Consider the following 21,974-nt stretch of genomic DNA (forward strand, 5'->3'; position numbering starts at 1 on the left):
CCCACTTTTGAATTTTTCACAACTCACGAAGAGAGCAGAAAAATAAAGCAGGAATTTCTTTTAGTAAACTTGAATGAAAAAAAGAACTACAAGGGGTGCCTATTTATAGGGAAAACCCAATACCCCAAAAACTCGTACCATGTGCGCAACCTATTACTTGGCGATCAAGTAAACTAAAATAAAAACCAAACAGAGAAATCTAAAGCGTTCATGATGTTCTAAATAATAACAATAAGCAAAGCCTAAAATACGACCTCAATCTGACGAGTGGGCCACGATCATGGGATCCCATGATGGACTTTTCTTGACTGTTAGGCCCACTTTTTTTAACCAAAACTTGTCTTCTAGCTAGGAGGCCCTCCCTGGACGTCGTCATCGAGCCAGATCGATGGTGGGGTCTTCCTCCTGCGTACGTACGTGCGTAGGGGTGGTGGTGTGCGGGCGTGCGTGTGCACAATGTCCTCATTACAATGTTACCTAAAACATGAAATCTCCCATGTTTTCCGTTCCAGATTGAGCAATCCGGATTATGGGTCACATGCGATTCAGAACACTATTTTTAGCGACCCGAAATTATGGCTCTATATTCTATTACGAATAATTTAATGCAATTTATATTTACAATGTAGAGATTTATACTCTTTTATTTAGTTGTGATATGACAATAAGCAAGCAAGGTCTATAATAATAATAGTCATAATTTCATTTATAAGTTACAATACGAGTTCCTATATAAAACTATATTGCATACACAACGTATGCATTGGAGTTACACATGAACCTACCCCTAGCGTACCGTGTATTGGAGGAAGTAGAGTATCGCATACCTATTCCTATACCCACGTACACAAGGACCCATGATCTAGGTAAACTGCTATCCATGATGAGATTATACAGAGATATCTTACTGAAGTAACTGAACGGCCCCTCATCCAAACAACAATGATGCAGGACAATTGACCACTTGCTCTAAAAGCTCGAACTGATAGATAGTGGCGAATCAATCCCTTTATCTCATAGCCCAGGCCCCACATGTCATGGATTAGGACCTTGGCTGACCCCCCTTGTGGGCCCCACTTCACATGGGTTTTGCTTCACACGAGGCTCCTCACACGGGCCACCCACCCTGAGTGTGTCCCCACATCCCACAGGCTACCCCACTCGAGCCCAGTGTGAAAATGCCCTTTCATTAAACAAACTCTAAGATGTTGCATTACATCACTTAATGCTTGGATTGGATTGGATTGGGCTGTCAATGAGCCTGAGCTTGACCCGAGCCCAATCCAAGCCTTCTTAGTAAAGAGCATAAGCCCGATAGAAATTGCTCAGGCCCAAGCCCTACCCGTCATGCAATTTTTAGTCATAATCTTTAGCCATATATATTAGTCATAAAGTTATGTGATTAAGATACATAACTATCATCATGGCTTATATCCAGCCCGGCCAGTTCCAAATGGAGCCAATTACCCTTAATCGGGCTGATCTTTAGACTCAGCCCGACCCATCAGTCATAGGAGTCGAGGTCCGTTCCTGGCCCAAAGGCCCAATGGGCTGGCGCTATCTTTTGACACTTCTTCAACGTTCTCGGTCCTTGCTCACATGAGGATAAAGCTCTTAATAGTTCTCTGCAGCGCTGATAGTTTGTGTAATTTTGCATGTGCAATAAAGAACTGACAATATTTTATGTTGTAGCGGGTAGTGTTTTTGTTGTTTCTGGTTTTATTTTGTAGCAGCAGCTTGCTGCGTCCTGTTTTCATGTATTGTTTATGTGTGATTTTGGCTGCCGGTCCGTTTTCTTGTATAAGCTTTCCTCCTATTCATTTGAATAAAGCTCTTCTGTTGTCCATAAAAGGAGAAAAAAGGTTAGTTAGACTCGGAGCTGCATTATGGTCTAATGCTGCACCCTTTCAGGCCCTAGATACACTTGGCAGAACCAAATGGAGGGTGAATAGAAGAGTACTTGATGTGATAGACAGTCTTTGGGCTAAAGGAGGCTGTGTTGCAGGCCTGGTTGATTGCAAAGATGTAAGCCTCTCCCAAACTTGTAACTCTCAACAGACTAGTTTTCTGTGCATGAATTATTTAAGGGTGTATTTGGAAGTTACACACTTTTTAACAGCTTGTCGAAATCATAAGTATTCCCTTTCTTACCACTTGCTATTGGAGTTAGAAAAATTGGGAAAATTTGATCCTTGATTACTGCAGTTATGTTTTCCATGCTGTCTGAAACACAAAGCTGATCAGTTGCTGTCGAGTTATGGAACCAATCTTGATTTGGTGATGCTTCCAAATGAGCCCTAATTTGTTGCGTGCATCATACATTATTTACTGAATTTTCACTTCCAATTGTCATGTAGATTCTGCTACCAGAGAAACCAGACTCAGAGGATGCAACGGAAATCCAAAAGTGGAGGTGGAGTGTCAGAAAAGCAAAAAAGTGCAATGCTGAGAGGCATGCTCAGCAATGTGATATAGAGCTCAAACTTTCTGTAAGACTTTCCACTGCCCCTGATCATAGAATGCACATTCTACTGTTTTGGTTTGCACCATTTTCTGTAATTCTTTCTAGACCAATGCAGAAGGGACTCGCTCGAGTGCACTTGTGGCTCAAACATTGGGTCCCAATGTTGTTGCACACATATGCAAAATCTAATCCACTCACCGGGTCAGCCCCACCATGTAGGTGCCCTCTCAAAGGGACAGGTTCTCTCATCTGGTGGGCCACAGTCACATGGTTTTTTTTTTTTTGGGTTCATTTCTTCCGCACACATTTGGGCCACCTGATAGGCAGACTGGGCTGATTTTCAGGCCAGGGCATCTAGATGCAGTTGCCAACCTGATCAGCAGATTGAATCTCAGGCAGGTGTGATGCAATGGCATTTGTGACTTGTGAGCCATTAGTACACTTGCATGACTTCCATTAACAGGCTCCTTTCTGTGCCATTAATGCTAACAACACTCATTTGGAAGCAGGTAGCAAGAAAAATGCAAGACGAGGAAGGATTTTACTATCCCCATAATCTAGATTTCCGTGGCCGTGCCTATCCCATGCACCCTCACTTAAATCATCTAAGTTCCGATCTTTGTCGAGGAGTTCTAGAATTCGCCGAAGGACGACCACTAGGAAAATCTGGGTTACGTTGGTTGAAGATACATTTAGCCAACCTGTATGCTGGGGGTGTTGAAAAGCTATCATATGATGGGCGTTTAATGTTCGTGGAGAATCATTTGCGCGATATATGCGATTCTGCTGAGCGACCTGTTGATGGAGAACGCTGGTGGTTAAATGCTGAAGATCCTTTCCAGTGTTTGGCAGCTTGCATGAATCTTTCTGAAGCCTTGAAGAGCTCATCACCACATTATGTAATCTCTCACCTGCCCGTTCATCAGGTGACTGCTTCATCATAAGCCTTAGTTCATCGAAGTAAAGCAGTTTGCTAGCTCCACACTCACCCCTCCAAACTCACCACTGGTGCCAATCTGGCAATCGTGTGGGGCATTGCAGGGTGCATAAGGTGGCTTCCACTGTGAACCATATGCACAAAACAGGCTGCTCAACTCATCATGAGGGCCACACATGCACGTTAACTGTGGACCACTGGAAATCTTTCTCTAGATTGTCTACTTTTTTCTTTTAGGGGTGGCCCACATGATTAATGGGCCAGCATGATACTTGCATGTGGTGTTCTTCATGGTGGTTGCCAGTGCCACCTAATGCACTGCTTGTGTAACACACTTAACTGTGCAAGCAGGTGCATGTGGAGCTACTAACCTCTAAAATAGGGAATGATATAAACACAATTTGCGTGTTCCTTGCTAGAATATATTGCGTAGTGACTCTTTATAGAGAAGGCTACTTGGAAGTTGCCATTGCTTCTTGAGGATGGTATTATATGAAGTCGTTATTGCTTCCATATATAAGAAACTAGGTGCATGTTTTGCCGTAAAACAACTATTTAAGGAAAAAGTTGCTTATAGATTGTTTAGCAGTGTATTATGTAAACCATTTCATAAAGCAATTTACTGGGAATAGATATCAAGAAACTGTAATTGTAGAGACTAAACGGATCCAGGAAAGAACAAAAATATCTTTATGCTCCTGAGCATTTTTCATGGCTTAGTCATAGTGATGCATGGTTCATGATGCTCAATTAATGCCTCAAAAAAACCGTTTGCTGCTCTTATATCCATTATGTCCATAGAGAAACTGAGATTTATCTGGAAACCAGTTTGGCTGATGATTGATAATTAAAATTTTCTTGTCTTTTTCTTTTTCTTCGTATGGTTTAAAATTGTGATTGATAAGAAACATGTCTTGGCTTTAGTTCAAATAATTTCACGGAAGTGATTCAAGGAAAGAACTAAAGATTATCCACTGATATTCTCTTGGGTCTTGTGCATAGTGGATATAATCCTAAACCCTAAACTCAGCCCGTCTAACCCAGTCAACCCGGTCAGCCTAACCTGATGTAGGACAATTAACCACTTGCTCTAAAAGCTCGAACTGTTAGAGTATGATGAATTAATCCCTTTATCTCATAGTCCAGGCCCCACATTGCATGGGTTAAGACCTTGGCCGAACCTCCTTCGTGGGCCCCAAATCACATGGGCCGCCCATCCCGAGTGTGTCCTCGCATCCCACGGGATACTCCACTCGAACTTGTTGTGAAATGCGCATTAATCACCCTCGGTGAGGAGTCTCGAACATGAGACCTCCGTGGGCCGCACCCACCCCGACTATGCCCCTGCATCCCACAAGCGATCCCATTCGAGCCTGGTGTGAAAATGCCCCTGCATTAATCACCCTCAGTGAGGAGTCTCGAACACGAGACCTCCTGCTCTGATACCAATTTGATGCAGGACAATTAACCACTTGCTCTAAAAGCTCGAACTGTTAGAGTATGACGAATTAATCCCTTTATTTCATAGCCCAGGCCCCACATCGCATGGGTTAGGACCTTGGCCGAACCCCCTTCGTGGGCCCCAAATCATATGGGCCGCCCACCCTGAGTGTGTCCCCGCATTTCACGGGCTACCCCACTCGAGCCTGGTGTGAAATGCGCATTAATCACCCCCGGTGAGGAGTCTCGAACATCAGACCTCTTCCGTAGGCTGCACCTATCTCGAGTGTGCCCCTGCATCTCACAAGCGACCCCACTCGAGCCCGGTGTGAAAATGCTCCTACATTATAACCCGAAACCCTAGGAACCCAAAACCCTGAAGCCTTAAGTCAGCTTGGTGAGTCAACTCACCTGGTTAGCTTACCCAATCCAACAACCCAGTCAACTCACCTAGTTAAGCCCAAAACCAAGCCCAACCAGACGTGTTTTCTTCTAATTTTCCAACAGTCTGCACCATATGGCATAGCTGATTGAATAGTTGCCTTTTAAAATTTCCCTCAAGTTTCGAATGGCATGTGATGATCACAGAAGTCCAAAGTGACATTTCAACTTCGTCTACTTAGTTCTAATAAGTGTTCTTAGTATCGATATCAACGGATGTATCGCATGCTTGGGATATGTAAACATATCGGGTATCAAATGGAAAATATCAGATGATTGTGTAATGTATCGTTGCTTTTGGTAGACATTGGGAAATTGATCAAATAATATTTCAATGAAACTTCTGGGGATGTTAAAAAAGACATCACTACACACTTAGAACTTAAAAGATTACAAAATCAAGTACACATAATCAAGTATAGGGTATTAAACTATGCGCTGTTAGATAGAAGTGATGCAACTGTATTAAAAATCAGTTCATAAAATAATAAATAAAGAAATTACTATTATTTCTATAATTCACATCATATTAGCACATTCATTGTACTAAATATTGACACTAAATATGTCCTACAATATGTGGTGCATTTATTTGAAAATATATTTTTAAATGATCTTTTATAAAAAAAAAATTAATTAAAAAAAATTGAAAATGAATAAACAAGTGTGGCTGATGCTAAGATCAGTATACACCCATAAATACAAAATATTGGGCATACATCACATTTAGTCAATCTAGTTATTTTCAAATAAAATTATTTTTAATTAATTTTCAACATTTTTTAATGAAAAACATATTTTTAAAAAAATTCAAAAAGTTCTGTCAATTTGTAAATAAGTCTTGAAGCACTATAATATGATTTTGTCTAGGAAATTTTGGAAATCTCCAATTTCCTTCAATTTTCCCAAATTTGAAGATCGAAGGTCAAAACCTTGATTGAGCATGCACAATCATGTAAAATCATAAATTATGAACTTCATTCTACTGATTCTAAGGATTTTAAACAACAAAAAAAATTGGTTCAAATTCATAAAAGCTCACCAATTTGGGTTCCGACATTGCACACTCTCTGATCTTGATTGCCACCACCAAATCCCATTTCCTCTCCGAAAAATTGACAAGGAGTGGTCGAAATTTCTTAGGGATGTAATGAAAGCAAAAAAATTCTAGAAGAAATAAACTTTTTGGGATTTTGGCTATTTTTCCAATATTTTCGTTAAGGGGATGACTTACTTAAGGGGGCTTTTGGTGCATGGTATTGGATGGGATTAGGTGGGATGGAATTGCATTTAGTCCCGGGCCAATTCCACTCAATGTTAGCAAGTTGTGTAGGTCCCACCATGATGTGTGGGCTATATCCACACCATCCACCTATTTTTCGAGATCATTTTAGAGCATGGGCCAAAAAATCAGGTAGATCTAAAGCTCAAGTGGACCCCACCATAGAAAGCAGCGGGGATTGAATACCTCTGTTGAAAACTTCTTTGGGGCCACATGAGTTTTGGATCTACCTCATTTTTAGGCCCATGCCATAAAATGAGGTTACAAAACAGATATAACACGTGTTATTCTCAATAGTTTCAAAAGATGGTGGGTATATCCATTTAATGTACCACCGTATTACAAATATAGCATGGAATTAAGCCTATCCCATGGTAACAGGGGACAATCCCTGCCATATGTAATAATTACGTTTTTGGAATCCCATCCTACCTAATCCTTCCCAATACAATGCGCCAAACACCCCCTAAGGTATCGTTGATACGTTGCGATACATAAGTATATAGTGTGATAAATTACGAATTTACGATACATAGCGATACATTGCGATGTATTGACCGATACTAGGGGAAGTTTCTGAACAAAAAGCCTAGTATCCTATCAGGATTGCACGGTGTCGATAAAATTGTCTAATATTGCTGATACTGCAACGATTGGCTCTAACTGTGGTGGAAACATCCTAAAAATCAAACTTCCCATCCTTTAGAATAGTAGCGCCAAGGTAATTAAATAGATCGCTTTGGGGATTCTTTTTTTTTTTTTTTTTGAGACGATAAGAAAGCTTTTATTGAAAAAGGCCAAAAGGCAAAGCATACAAAAGAAACAAAATAAAGCTACAATGTACAACTCTAGCCAGCTAGCTAGGAAATGATCAGAAGCTAGAATATTTGCTGCTTGTGCCCATTCATTTACATCCCTTATTACTTGATTAAACACTTCAAAGAACCATTCCCTTCGATTTTTAAAACAACGGTTATTTCTCTCCTACCAAATACTCCAAAGACCTGCTAACAATGTATTCTGTAACAGTAACGGTGGCTGTAACAGCCATCACTGTTACTTTTATGATACGAGTTGTAACAGCCATTACGGCTCCCGTAATGACCATTATGGTCTCTCTTTTTTATTGAACAAAAAACCTAAAAACCCGTATCGGCCCCATCAGGGACCATTACGGCCTTTACGAGGAGCGTAACGGGCAATTATGCTGGTTGTAATGGCCTTTATGGGTCATTTTTTCCGTAATGGCTACTATGGCCTTTACAATTGCGTAACGTGTAACAGTTGCCACCGTTACCGTTACGTAACGGCCTTTATGGCCCTGTAACGGCCATTACGGCACACCTTGCTTGCTAATAGGCACATATGCCATATTTGTTTCTTGATCTTGTTTTTTCCACCTCCATCCCGAACCAAAAAGAATTGATTTATTGATATTGGAAAAACCCATGAAACTTTGAACAAATTTAGGAAATCAGACCTCAACTTTTATGCCAAAAAAGCTATGAATAAATAGGTGATCAATCAACTCCTCATCGCTATAACATAAAAGAAGCATTTGGAATAATCATGCCCTACAATTGAAGATTATCAACTGTAAGTAGTCTTTTCCTCCCCACCAACCATGTGAATGCCGCCACCTTGGATGGAGCACCATAATGCCAAACATTGGTTGTATGGCACTCGACTTGCCCAACTTCATTGCCATCTAGTCTTTTATAAAAGGATTGTACTGAGAGTTTCCCAAATTTGTTGATGACCCACACCAAAGTGTCTTCCTCTGATGTGACTGGGACATCTTGATAGAAAATCCAACAAACCATATTAACTCATTCACGTCTTCATCGACCAAATTCCTTATACAAGGAGGAGCCAAATAACTTCTTCGCCGAGAATGGAGAAACACATATCAACCAAAATATTTGTATCTGAGGTGAGACATGCTAGCTGAGGATATAATGAACTCAAATTTTGATTTCCATCCCACAAATCATCCCAAAATTGTATCTTCTTGTCATTTCCTAATGAGAACCCCACACATTCCCAAACTTTGTTTTTTAATAGATTCACTGATTTCCATAATGATTATGCCCTTTACAAGGAAGAAGCTTCTATCCATCTACCTCCCTCCTTCACACCATATTTTCTACCCAACACTTCTCTCCATCAACGTTCGAAATATTGGTATTGCATTACGTATTGCGTCCTTGGGATACAGATACATATCGGATATTGCATGGGATATATCGTATGTATTGGGTAATTTATCACACTTTTTGGGAAACATGGGGAAACATTGGGAAAATGGTTGAATTTTTCAATGAAACTTTAGGATTTGCTAAAAAAAAAAAAAAAAAAAAACCCTTAATACACACTTTTAAATCATAACATCTCAAAAAAGAAGTGCACATAATAGGTTTCTTTGTATAGGGTCCTAAGTTATGCGCTATCTGACTGAACTAATGCAACCATATTCAAATTGAATGCATAACATTTAGAGTGTATGCGATGATCATTTCATCAAACACTCCTAAATACTTCGAAATTAGTCTCAATAGATGGTTGAATGGAAATTTCAAAAAAATAATAATATTTTAATCATTTTTTTATTTATTAATCTTTAATTAAAAAATTATTTTTATTTTCCAAAAATCGACTTAACAAATCAATAGATCAGCCCTTATACATGCTTGATTTCATGTTTGGAGTGCAACATTGCAAGCAATTTGGGAGAAATTAGAAAAAAAAAATTTATTTTCTCCAAATTGGACCACCTACACTCAAATTTCAAAATTACAGTGTATGTGTTGATCATTTCATCAAATACTCCTAAATACTTTGAAATTAGTCTTAATTGATAGCTGGTTGAAGGAAAATTTCGAAAAAAAACATAAAAAACATGAAGAACCAATGGATATCGAAATCAAAGCTCTAATTCCATGTTTTTTCATGCAAAACATGAAGAACCAATAGATTTATAACCATTTGACACTAATTTAATATAATTTCAATAAAAAAAAGGATCGAAAATTGAAAATTTCACCGGATCAAACATATGGGATATATTGGCACTACCCGTGCGTTTCGTATCGCACAGGTGGGATACAAGATATATCATGGGATATATTGGCCAATATCATCAATATTTAAAACATTGCTCTCCATAGACTTCCATCCTCAACCCCAAATCTCCACACTCATTTACCCAACAATGCCCTGTTCATGGTATCCAATTTGCGCAAACTCACTCCTCCCTAAGACATTGGTTTACACACTTCTTCCCATTTCACTAAATGGAATTTATGCTTTTCTTCCGATCATAGCCATAGAAAATCCCATTTAATCTTTTCTAATTTGGCTTCAACGGAGTTTGGACATTTAAAAATAGACATGAAATAAATCAGAAGATTAGCCAACTGACTTAATTAGAATCAACCTTCCACCCAAAGAAAGACACCTCCTCCTCCAAGATGATAATTTCCTTTCAAATCTTTCAATCACTTTATTCCATAAATACGTGGCTGGCTTCCCAATACATAATGGACGCCCTAAACTAGTGGAACACCTCTTCATCGACCAAATTGCGGCGTTGGGGGATCTCTTAATCATTGATTTTAACTAAATCCTTACCTCTGTAACTATTCTTATAAAGTTACATTCCAAATTCTCTGTTTTGGTTCTACTAGTTTGTAAGACTCTAGACTCCGGAGCCTTCCTCAAAACCTCCAATTCAGCATTTGTGCTCTCTCTAGTCTTGTCAACCGGCACCACACCATCCACAAAAAAGCATATTTGAAGGACCTCATCTTGTAAACTGGCAGTTAATTCATCCATAGCAAGTGTGTATGTAGTCAGTAACATAATGATGGTTCTATAAACCTGATTGATTTTAGCAAACAACACAATAAAACAATTCTAAAATCTTTGAACTGGCTGTAGGTCTTGGAATATGTAGTTTACTGTGTCTTGTACTGATATATAGTAATTTTATGGTACATGCACTTTAGTCTTGTTGGCATTCATATGAACCCATATGAACTCGAGGAGCTTTAAAACTTTCATCTTTTGTGCACAGAACTTCGCAGGCTTCATCTTACCTATGCTTTCCTAGTGCCATTTACCCTCTTATGCATTAGAGTTGATTAGGTTTCAAGCAATGGGTCTTGCTACTGTGGCAGATCCTGAAACTTGGCATCGTGCTTGTGTCATGAGTTAACTATCTCTATGAATCTATCATTTAATGTCTTGTTTAAACTATCATTAGTGAATCTAACTCATTACATATTTGTTATCTTCTGTTGGTGCTTTTCTTTTACCTCTTTAAACGTGCTTTAAATGGCATACTTAGCTCCCATATGAATTGTAGGAGATAATGCTAATGAAGGGTTTTCTCTCTTAGGATGGTTCATGCAATGGCTTGCAACACTATGCAGCACTGGGAAGAAACAGCGTACGTTGACCGTTTACTCTTTTTTATTACTTAATCTTTATATCTTGTCTTCCTTGTCTTCCATCATAGGCCTTGCCTTTCTTCTTTAAGTGCTTGAGATTGAAAAATATTCTTCCATATTTTGCACCTAAATACTGTCATCTAGTTAGCTAAAGCTTGAGTAAATTTATGGTTCTGTGTGCTCAACTTTCCGTGTTGTGGGTGTATATATATATATTAACAGTTGGAGGCAGCTGCTGTCAATTTAGTTGCCGGAGAAAAGCCTGCAGATGTTTATTCAGGAATAGCTGCTAGGTATGGTAGTGCCTTCTTTGATTTAAACTTCTTTGTTGCAGACTTGCAGTATATATTCTCTATCTTTTATCAGGCATGCACTTCTCCAGCTATAAAAATGGCATGTTGGGGTGTTCATTTGCTTATAAAAGGTGTTGTTTTTCTCTCGGAGTTCTCAAGTACTTACCATCATTTATAGGATGAATTATATGATTCCATGGTGTGGTGATTCAGATCATTGATCCTGACCCTTCTGTTCATGGCTTTCAAACAGATGGTTAAAGAAACAAATACAACAACAGTCCGCATTCAACCAAAACTAGGTGAAAGATTGGATGGATAGGGTTTGGGAGATTTTTGGGGCATGTCCACCCACAATGGGGCTCATCATATAAATGTCCTCGATCACTGAACCATTGACCCCACTTGCACAAACTGAAACCCCAATGATGCTATTATAGTTTTTTCCCCTTGAAAGATGCTCAAACTATATCAAAAAGATGAAGGCAATGCCGTGTTAGGCTAGGGATCTTTCTTTGAAGTTCACCCATCAAAAATTGAAACCTAGACCTCACTAGTAAGGTATTATATCCTTGGGTTGATAATCATATATACCTCCATTCTTTCATCTGCTAGTAACCTGTCACTTATTTATTTATTTTTTTATGATATGCAGATGCATTTATTGATCATTTATCCTTCTGGTTTAATGGACAATTATTACCATTCTGTTTCTACTTCAATAGATTGAATGTGTGTCGTGAACATCAGTTTTCAAAGATGACACTATCATCTTTACATGATGTGTTCTTAGAACATTAGTTTTTATCATATTCAACTGGGTTGTCAACAGGCCAGGTGTAGGGTTTGGCTTCAGGCTGGATTTTGAACTGTTTGGGACGGGCCTGTTCGAAATTTTGATTTTGTTTGGCCTGGGCCTGACCCATTGATGGCCCTATACTCAACTGTGTATTGGTGCTTTAGATTTGTGTCTCATGTAGCATCAATCACTTGCAAGTGTTGCTAATGAGGCACTCTATTCATGCTTCTTGAAGGGTTCGTGATATAATGGAAAGGGATTCGATGAAAGATCCTGCAACTGAACCAACAGCTTTACTAGCCAAAATTCTAGTTGATCAGGTCAATTTCTTTTCTTGAGCATGGAATTATAAAGTTTTCAATTGCCAAATGAAATTCTTGAAAGATGAATGGAAGAGGTACAATTTCTAAAATATTTTTGACTGATGATTTTTTGATGCTGATAGCATTCAGGTGGACCGGAAATTGGTGAAACAGACAGTAATGACATCTGTGTATGGTGTTACCTATGTTGGTGCTCGTGAGCAGATTAAAAGAAGATTGGAGGAGAAGGGCAACATTACTGATGATAGATTGCTGTTTAGAGCATCTTGCTATGCTGCTAAAGTAACTAATATTTCCCTATAATCGTGAAGCAATTCTATGTAGTGAATTTCACATTGGTGTTGTTAGTTATGTGAGAAGACCCTTTTTTCCCTTCCCTTTTTTTTTTTTTTTTTTTTTTGACATAGGTAACATTGACTGCCTTAGGGGAGATGTTCCAGGCTGCACGTGGTATTATGAAATGGCTTGGTGATTGTGCAAAGGTCTATTCGCTTACCACAACTTTTTCAGCCATTGAATACTATTGATCCATCTGGCTAAAACCTTAAAACTAGTAACTCAATAATCTTGAAGGTTTTGTTACAGTAATTAATCTATTTTGAAATGGAGTTTCTTATCATGATCAACTTAATAGATTTTAAATAGTGGGTAACCTACACATACCTTTACATGCAGCAGTAGTAACTGGCTAGTCTGTAGGGCATCTGAGTGGTGGATGAGGTGCCACTCACCATGAAGATGTATGTGAAAATAGGATGATTCACTATTCAGGCGGCCTACACTATTACATTGATGTGGACCATTGTCAAGTTTCATTAAGTTTCTTTGAACTGTCCACTCTTTCATAAAGGGGTGGGAAACCTGATGAGTGGCCCATCCTGGATTTTGGGTTCATCATCATGGTGGGCCACCGTATGCACCACTCAGATGTACCTCAGATTTATTGTGTTGGCGTGATTCCTGTGTGTGTGGGGCTAGTAACTTCTTGAAATAGTCCATGGTTTATGATTTTTTGGAACTTCAACAGGTGATTGCTTCAGAAAATCAACCTGTGAGATGGACGACTCCTCTTGGGCTCCCAGTTGTGCAGCCTTACAGGAAGTCTGAAAGACATCTTGTAAGTTTCTTAGACCAAAATTCATTATTGACCAATATACCTTCTTTCTGAATACAATAGCTTCTCTCTTTTACTGCCTTTATTTATACCTATCTTCTTTAACTTACAAACCCATAGTTAAGGTGACATTTGGGTGTGTGTGCCAAGTAGTGGGTGACAGGACTTCTGAACCAACCAGGTGGGATTTGCATTTGGGCTGCGGTGGAAAATGGAACCGGGCTTCCCTTTTCTTGCTCCCCTCCCCCCCCCCTTATTTATTTTTTTTTTTCCTGCTCCAAATCACAAACAAGTGAGATATGATGCAGGACATGAAAATTAAATATGATATGCAAGATCTTAGGCGTTAGATTATACTAATTTAGAAACAATCACATAAAATTCCACATCCCACACTAAAGTTCAAACATTCAAGCAAGGAGAATCTGTGCGGGTCCAGGCCTACACAGGCTAGGGCTGGATTGGTCAAATTATGGACCAAACGATACTCAAAGGGAAGTAAAAATCATCCACACATGCACAACAATCAGTCCCTAATCCAAGGGATTCACGAATTGCAATTCAGAAAACCTTAGGGTAAGGAAATGGGCAAACGAAGTAGAAATCACGCAATCTAGGTTTAGGGTTATGAAAAACTGGTGTGAAATGGGAAAATAGGAAGAAAATCTAAACCAAACGACAGCTCCCGCGTGCGGACTGCGGCCCGGGCCTGAAGCACATGTGCTGGGGGCTCGAATCCCAAAACGGTCTTCTAGGCTCTGGTCGGCCAGGTGGGGGACTACAAACCCTCCAAATCTCGTGGCGATCCGACGTGTGGTCTGGGCGCAGTGCTCCGTCGAAGTTTCGGCCCTCCTGCAGGGCCAGATTCTGGAAACTGGCTATAGGGAGAAGAACGACTACAAAATAGGCAGATTTGAAGTGAGGATGATTGTAGAATGGGAGAAATATGGATGATAGAAGATATGGGCGGATTGGGATAGACGTGGCTTCGCACCACGGTAGTTAGCTCTTTGAAAAGGGAGGGCTTTGCACCCACTTGAATTTTTCCACAACTCAGAAACTCAAACAGCAGAAAAACACGCAAGAATTGTTATTCAACTTCAATCAATTCAAAAAGCTACAAGGGTGCCTATTTATAATAAAACCCTATACCCTAAAACTCGCGCCATGTGCACAACCTATTACTTGGCGATGAAGTAAACCAAAATAAAAACTAATCAAAGAAATCTAAAGCGTCCATGATATTCTAAATAAGATTAATAAGCAAAACTTAAAATATGAGATTAATCAAACTAGTGGGTCACGATCATGAGATCCCATGATGAGCTTTACTTGACTATCGGGCCCACTCCAATGAACCAAAACTCTGTCTTCTAACTAGGAGGCCCTCCCTGGATGTCGTCATCGATCCAGATCGACGTCGGGGCCCTCCTCCTCCTTGCGTACGTACGTAGGGGGGCGGCGTGCGTGTGCGTGCGCGCATGATGTCCCCATCAAGATAGGTATAGGAAGATTGCCACCATATCTCATTGGTGCTTTGCAATTGATGAATCTTATTGACCATGGCTACCCTGAACTTCCATTCATACCCTAACCTAGTTGACAAACTAAAAGAAAGAAAGAAAGAAAGAAAGCGAAAAAAAAGCATCTATTTGTTGTTCGACTCCTCAACTCAGTGACTTCATTAACCTATTTGGCCATAAATGGCTATGATTTGTTGGTGATTGGTTTACGTGCAGAAAATTTAGTTTTGGCCTTGTGCCGATACAAATACCTTGGAATGTTGGAGATTTATGAATGCTTGTTTATAGGACTCAGCGACTTGGAACGACTTGTCTAGTCCTGAGTTGAGTTGCGACTCACCCGAGTCAGGGGAATCCTTTGGGTGACTCGTTGTATTGAAATCAGGTCCAACCGAGTTGTGTGGGATTCATCCGAGCTGACTCTTGCAGGTCACACATGGGACTCGTCCGAGTCTTAAATCCGTGGTTATATTGAATGACAACTTTTTAATCTTGTGTACTCCACCAATTTGAAGTTGCCCGTTTTTGTTGCAAATAGGTATCAGGTATTGTCAGCTTCAGTTGGTTTCAGTTTTACAGTTTTTTTTTTTTTTCCAGTAATTATGAAAACTAAGGTATTTCAAGAATTTCAGAGTCCACACTATCTTGAATTCTCATATTATTGCGGAAAATTTTTCATCAGCTCATATTAATGTTATTATATTTGTATTTGGTCCCATTCCAACACCTTATATGTGTTTCATCTAATTGCCTGTTGCAGATAAGAACATCCCTTCAAGTTTTGGCTTTACAGCGGGAGGGTAGTTTGGTAATCTCCCAATATTAATTTCTCATTTTGCTTCTGCTATATATATATATATATATATATATATATATATATATATATATATATATAGGGAAAAGGTACTATGCGCTCGACCTCACGATTAGCTCCCGTGAGGTCGAGCTGTGTGGGCCCCACCGTGATGCCTGTTGACCATCAACACCGTGCATTTGATGGGTACCCTCTAAATTATGGGATATCCCAAAAATCAGCCGTATACGGAACTCAGGTGGGCCATACCATCTAAAATCATGTGAAACACCGTTAAAACATATAAAAGCACTTGGTGGGGCCCACCTGAGTTTTGAATGCTGCTGAAACTTGGTCTGAACCCTCATGCAAGTGGGACACACATAATGGATGGGCTGGATTTGCAAACCACATTTCTGTGGGCCCAAAAAACTGATTATGAATGTTTTAATGGTGCACGGCCCCTCCCCACTTCTGTATGTGGTGTGGCCCACAAAAGTCACGGATTGACTTGATTTTTGAGACCTAGGCCCACAATGGAATGGTGCATCTGACTGATGGGTTAGATGTTCGAAACGCATCACTGTGGGGCCCACACAGCTCGACCTCATGGGACGGACTCGTGAGGTCGAGCGCATAGTACCTTTTCCCATATATATATATATATATATAGTTGTTATCCAAAACTTTTATGTATTTGCAAACTTCAGGTTGATGTTAAACGGCAAAGGACGGCATTCCCTCCTAATTTCGTACACTCCCTTGATGGTTCACACATGATGATGACAGCTATCGCCTGTGGGGATGCCGGTTTGCATTTTGCAGGTTTATCTCTATTGCTCATCTGTGTTGCCTAACCATCTCAACCCCTATTTAGTTATGAATCTTGGGTGTAAAACATAAATTCACACGGAATACACATTTTTCAAAGGCTTTGGGATGCTTATTGAAATTAGTAGCAACTGATAGAGAACTGTTTATTTGTTGTTTCGAGCTGTAAGCTAAGTTTAATTTAAACATGCTATGTGATATTGCTTTTCGGTTTTGAGGTAGTTTTAAAAAAGAGGGCTACTTGCCATGTGTGAATGATGTATGGTATAGCAAATCTCTATTGTACACATGGCACTAGTTTACTGTGATCGGGACTGTTGATTTGCTGATACACCATGGAGAGGGGCCATGTGCTGGAAGGCAGGGAATTGGATAGTGGCAGCCATCCAATTGATGGCCTGAAAAGGGGCCGATTAGCTGAAAATAGACGGTTGTCCACATTCAACAGGCAACACTCACAACAACTGGATGATTGGCGTTATCCAATGACTATGATTTGTGGCCTAGAGCCTGTCTACATGGTTGACCACCAGATCAACAACGCTGATCACAATGTTGGGCATGTGTTTGGTGAGGGGAACTGTGTCAAACTTCTATGATATTATACAAACATCCTCAGCTTTCTCTTCAACCCGTGTTCAGAAATTCGAAACTGGCTAGGAAGTCAACTTGATCCTGTAGGTGAGTCAACTCACTGAGTTCAACACAAATCTTAAATGAATCCAATAGATCTTTGAAAAGAACCTTAAAATAAAAGGTCCAAGCTAATCGTACACTTTCAATCTTTAAAACAATTGGAGTAATTTGCCAAGTCGAAAAAGGTCCAGGCTAATCATACATGTACAACTTTAAAACAATTGGAGTAATTTGCCAAGTCGAGTTGCAAATTCAGAAATGAAAGAACTCAATTGAGGGAAAATCAAATCTACTCGCAAGTTTTGTATTGTTTCTTTATGCTGTTTTCCTGTGGTTCTCTATATGACTTAAATCATCACACCCTCGACACATAAATCTGTTTGCAGGGGTGCATGACTCCTACTGGACCCACGCATGCGATGTCGACAAGATGAACGTCATCCTAAGACAAAAGTTCGTTGAGCTCTACAACATGCCAATACTAGAGAACGTAAGTAAATTCCAGCTTCCCCTCAACTTCTTTTTTCATGAATGGAAGCAGATCCAATGCATGTCGGTATCAACTATCAATCATATAATCGATACTATCGCAAAATGTGTCAATTTTCTAACTGTCCAATCGGCCACTTCATGGATGGGCCAACAGTAAAAATAAAATAAAAATGTTGCCTTTATTATCCTGGACACCACCCATACTGCATGGACAAGCGATGAACTGAGGGTAGAGGCTCTCGCCCTTCATGAAGGTTTGAGGCTCCTTGCAAAGGAGCATGAGGGTCCGGTCATTGTAGACATGATCGTCAATCTAAACTTTTGTTGACTGTCCAATAAATGGATAATGGATCGGATAGTATCGAACTTTTTTATTGGTGTCATTTTTATTCTATGGTTGATTTCGGAGGTGATTCACTAATTGGATGGTTGAGATTCATTGCCAGATCATTCTAAAGTTTTGTAGGGTTAATAGCATTTGCCCCATTCTAATTTTTGTTCTATGCTAACGCAGTTGCTCGAGAGCTTTCAAACATCCTTTCCGACTTTGAGTTTTCCTCCCCTCCCAAACCGAGGCAATTTTGACCTGGAAGAAGTTCTTGAATCTCCCTATTTTTTCAATTGATCTTGCAATTTCTGAGCAGTCTTCAGGTCCATGCCCTACCTGCTACTGCCCTCCATTTAAAGCATGCAGAAGCCTAAATTTGCTGACACCGGTGTCACGGATTGTAAATATTACTCCAGAAGGAAAGGATGGATGTGGAATTACAGAGAAAGTTTCAACAAAGCGAGTGCCAAAGGAAATCCTGAGGAAAGAGTCCGTGACAAATGTTGGCAAGAGCAGAGGATGTTGACAGATGTTAATAGCATCCTACTTTCTGCTCACAAGTTCTCTTGGTGGCATATGGAAGATGTGATTAAAATCTATTCCTCTCATTTGGTGGACTCCCGATCATGGGCTTCGGCCAGAAAATTAGGCAAATGGCAATCCCATCACTTGATTGGAGCACAGCCAAAACCAAGCAGCTGTTGATTTTTTCATCGCAGTAGTGATTAAGATTGTCTGACCAACCTGATTTTTGGGTCATGGTCTGAATATGGTGGGACCCACTTGGTAAACATCTTCCATGTGCCCCATGTGTGCCCATATACAATTAGCATTCCTCCGGGAAGTTTAATACCAGCACACGTCCTTAATGACGTGTCACAACTCACAATATGCAAGCATCATATACAAGAACATACAAAATGCAGTCTAAATAAGAAAACTCAGTTCTCAATTTTGGACGGCCGAAGCCTGTTGCCTAGTTGAAGATCAAAATAGCAAGTTGATGTTGATTTCTCTAACATGGCAGCAGAAGGAAGGCTTGGGTTTTGAGGTTATAATAGCCTCAATTATTTTTTCTAGTCTTGTATAGGATTCCAACCAGCTGTTGTTGTTGGGATTTTGGGCAGATTTCTCATTCTTTCGTAAGTGATGGAAGTAGAATTGTTTGTAACATTGCAATGTTATTTTGCATATTTTAGCATTTGTATTGCCTATAAATTTTCATTGATGGACAGCCTGCCACGATTTCTATGAATTGCCCAGGTGCTTCAATGTATGTATTGTACCATATCTCTGTTGGAACATAACGAGCGTCATTTCTTCGTTTCTACATGATCGGACATTGAAACATTTTTTTTTCTTTAACCCTGGTTTAATAAATTTATGTTATGGTCCATTCTTTCAGAATTTGTAATTTTGCAGCTGTTATTATGGTCACTGTGTGGTGTTAAAAGGAAAAAAGAAGAAAAAGAAAATTAAAAAGAGAGAACACTGGGACAGTTGGACAATCCAGTCAACTGATCTGGACTGTCCATTGGGTGCATACATTTCTTGGGTACCATGTGAAAATCACAATGAAGGGTCTGATCGATGCGTAGGTTGGCCTTCTTTTTTAGAGCCATTTACCAAGCAAGGGATTGATGGTTTTGATTGTATGATAAAAGTGATCCTCTGGGTTGAATTTATGAAATGTATGGTAGAGCTAATGGACAGTTTGGATCAATCGATTGGATTGTTCTAAGTGTCCAAATAGAGTCTTTATGACAACTTATTCTTACCCTTGATTTTTTATTTTTTATTTTTCTTTATTTATGTTTTGTTCATGGATTGAGCTGGCAGGTAGCCACTTTTAAGTGGTTTTTTTTTTTTTTACAACGTGAGTTGCAACTGGGTTGTCAGTGAACTGTGGTCAGCCTGGGTATGAATTTTATAGTCCTGATAACCAAGGATTAACGACTCGTCCGAGTTGACTCGGGCTGGGTCAATGGAGTGACTCGGGAAGTGCGAATAGACTCAGGACTGAAAGAGTTGGTCTGTGTAGCCACCTTTAGAGGTGTACACGAGTCAAACTGACTCGAGCTTGGCACAGCTCGACTCGGCTCGGCCACTAGCTGACCCCAGCTCGAACGCAGCTTGGTTCGGTCCTCAAGTCTGACTGGCCAGCTCGACTCGGTTCGGTCAGTAGCTTGGGTCAGTTCGAGCCAAAATCGAGCCTGTGCGGAATTTTCACAAACATATGGAGTGCACTTTCAATTTCTTACTGTATGTAAAACAACAGTAGTTGTTTAAAGGTATTTCATCAAACACCTTGTAGGCAACATCAAAATCAAGAAAAAAATGGTATTTGTTTCATGTACATACCTTCCTTGCCACCTGCCGACACTTTGCTGAGTCATTTCATTAAACACATGGTGAGCAACATCAATATCAAAGTAATCGAGTCACCGAACTGGTTCGATCCAAGTTCGATTCGAATTGGGGTTCGATCCGAGTCGAGTTGAGCTCGGGCAAGCTCGAACTTGGCTCGAAATTTTTTCGGTCAAAATATTAACTCGGCTCAGCTCGAACTCAGTTTCGAAGTGAGTCAAATTGAGCTTTTTCGGGTCGAGTCAAGCGAGCTAACTCGGTTCGTGTACAGCCCTAGTAGAAACGGAGGTTAAATGGATTTCTGACCATCGAGATCTGATGGAATATCGCAAATTCGGCGTGGGCAACCTTGTATTCTTTCTCATAATTAATTGGAATGGAGTGGGTTGCATGGCAAAGACCTGACAATAAGGCCGGACTTGCCCAACTTAAATCTTTAAAAATGTCGGTTGGGCCTTAGCTCACCAGCTAGACTGTAGCTGGATATGCCTGAAGATCAACATGTCTCAGAGATCCTTGGTTGGCGAATCTCCACCGTCAATCTTTTTTCTAGTTTGAGTGGCTGAGATGTGTGGGCTGCTGCTGCTGTGTGATAACTGGTCAATCTCTACCGTTGATCAATATTATATGGCTGCGATAGTTCCAAATTTGAATTCCTATGTAGCTGTCCATCAATTGGTCCCACATTGTATGACCACCTAAGCTGTGTGAGGCCAACCATGTATATTTTCACGTAGGGCCAATCATGAGGTGATCATCCTAACCGATTATATTTCCACATGGGCCCATCGTTAGGTTATTTGAACCATGTATTTTCACATGCAGCCCATTGTGAGACTATCACAACCACTTGTATTTTCTCATGGGCCATTGTAAGATGATCCTAACCATGAAAACCCATCATTAGTCAACCGAAACCATGTATATTTTCATGGGGCCGATCTTAACTTTGACCATGTTAGGGCTCTTGTTAGCCGATCCTGACTGTGCATTTCCATATAGGGCCCATCTTCAGATGATCTTAACCATACAGACTCATTAGCCTATCATAATCATGTGTATTTCCACATGGGACCACCGTTAAATGATCTAACCATGTGGGTCCATCGTTACTCGATCCTAACCATGTATAATCCATGTTGGGCATGTTACATGATCTTGACCATGTGAGGTCCATCGTTAGATTGCCGTATCTCGAAAACTGGAAGGCAACATCACCATGCGTCGGCTCAACACCACGCAGCTAGGTGGTGACCCAACACCACCCAACTAGGTGGTGGAAAAGCCCTCTTGGCCAACATGATGCATTTTGCCAGCTCATTTTAGGGCACGAGCAAAAAATGAGGTAGATCAGAGCTCAAGTATACCACACAACAGGAAACAATGGGAATTGAATGCCTACCTTTGAAAACTTCTTAGTAACTATAGAAGTTTTGAATCAAGCTGATATTTGTGTTTTC

The 21,974-nt window shown here is 40.1% G+C and overlaps 1 protein-coding gene across 3 annotated transcripts in view; it reads left to right on the top strand.

The window, feature by feature from the left end:
• LOC131217052 (DNA-directed RNA polymerase 3B, chloroplastic) overlaps positions 1-19,382 on the top strand; it is a 31,966-nt gene extending 12,584 nt beyond the window's left edge. Inside the window, exons 7-19 of one of the 3 annotated variants that reach the window (XM_058211757.1) lie at positions 1,912-2,025; positions 2,358-2,489; positions 2,974-3,390; positions 10,964-11,014; positions 11,238-11,308; positions 12,343-12,427; positions 12,560-12,712; positions 12,838-12,912; positions 13,458-13,547; positions 15,828-15,875; positions 16,571-16,685; positions 17,714-17,817; positions 18,334-19,382. In XM_058211757.1, coding sequence (XP_058067740.1) covers positions 1,912-2,025; positions 2,358-2,489; positions 2,974-3,390; positions 10,964-11,014; positions 11,238-11,308; positions 12,343-12,427; positions 12,560-12,712; positions 12,838-12,912; positions 13,458-13,547; positions 15,828-15,875; positions 16,571-16,685; positions 17,714-17,817; positions 18,334-18,444 — 1,566 coding nt within the window. In that variant the 3' untranslated portion in view covers positions 18,445-19,382. The remainder of the gene's footprint in view (positions 1-1,911; positions 2,026-2,357; positions 2,490-2,973; positions 3,391-10,963; positions 11,015-11,237; positions 11,309-12,342; positions 12,428-12,559; positions 12,713-12,837; positions 12,913-13,457; positions 13,548-15,827; positions 15,876-16,570; positions 16,686-17,713; positions 17,818-18,333) is intronic. The other 2 variants (XM_058211758.1, XM_058211759.1) reach the window with 2 other exon arrangements.
• Positions 19,383-21,974: the final 2,592 nt, after the last annotated feature.

Source organism: Magnolia sinica, chromosome 10, assembly GCF_029962835.1.
Source record: "Magnolia sinica isolate HGM2019 chromosome 10, MsV1, whole genome shotgun sequence".
NCBI lineage: Eukaryota > Viridiplantae > Streptophyta > Magnoliopsida > Magnoliales > Magnoliaceae > Magnolia > Magnolia sinica.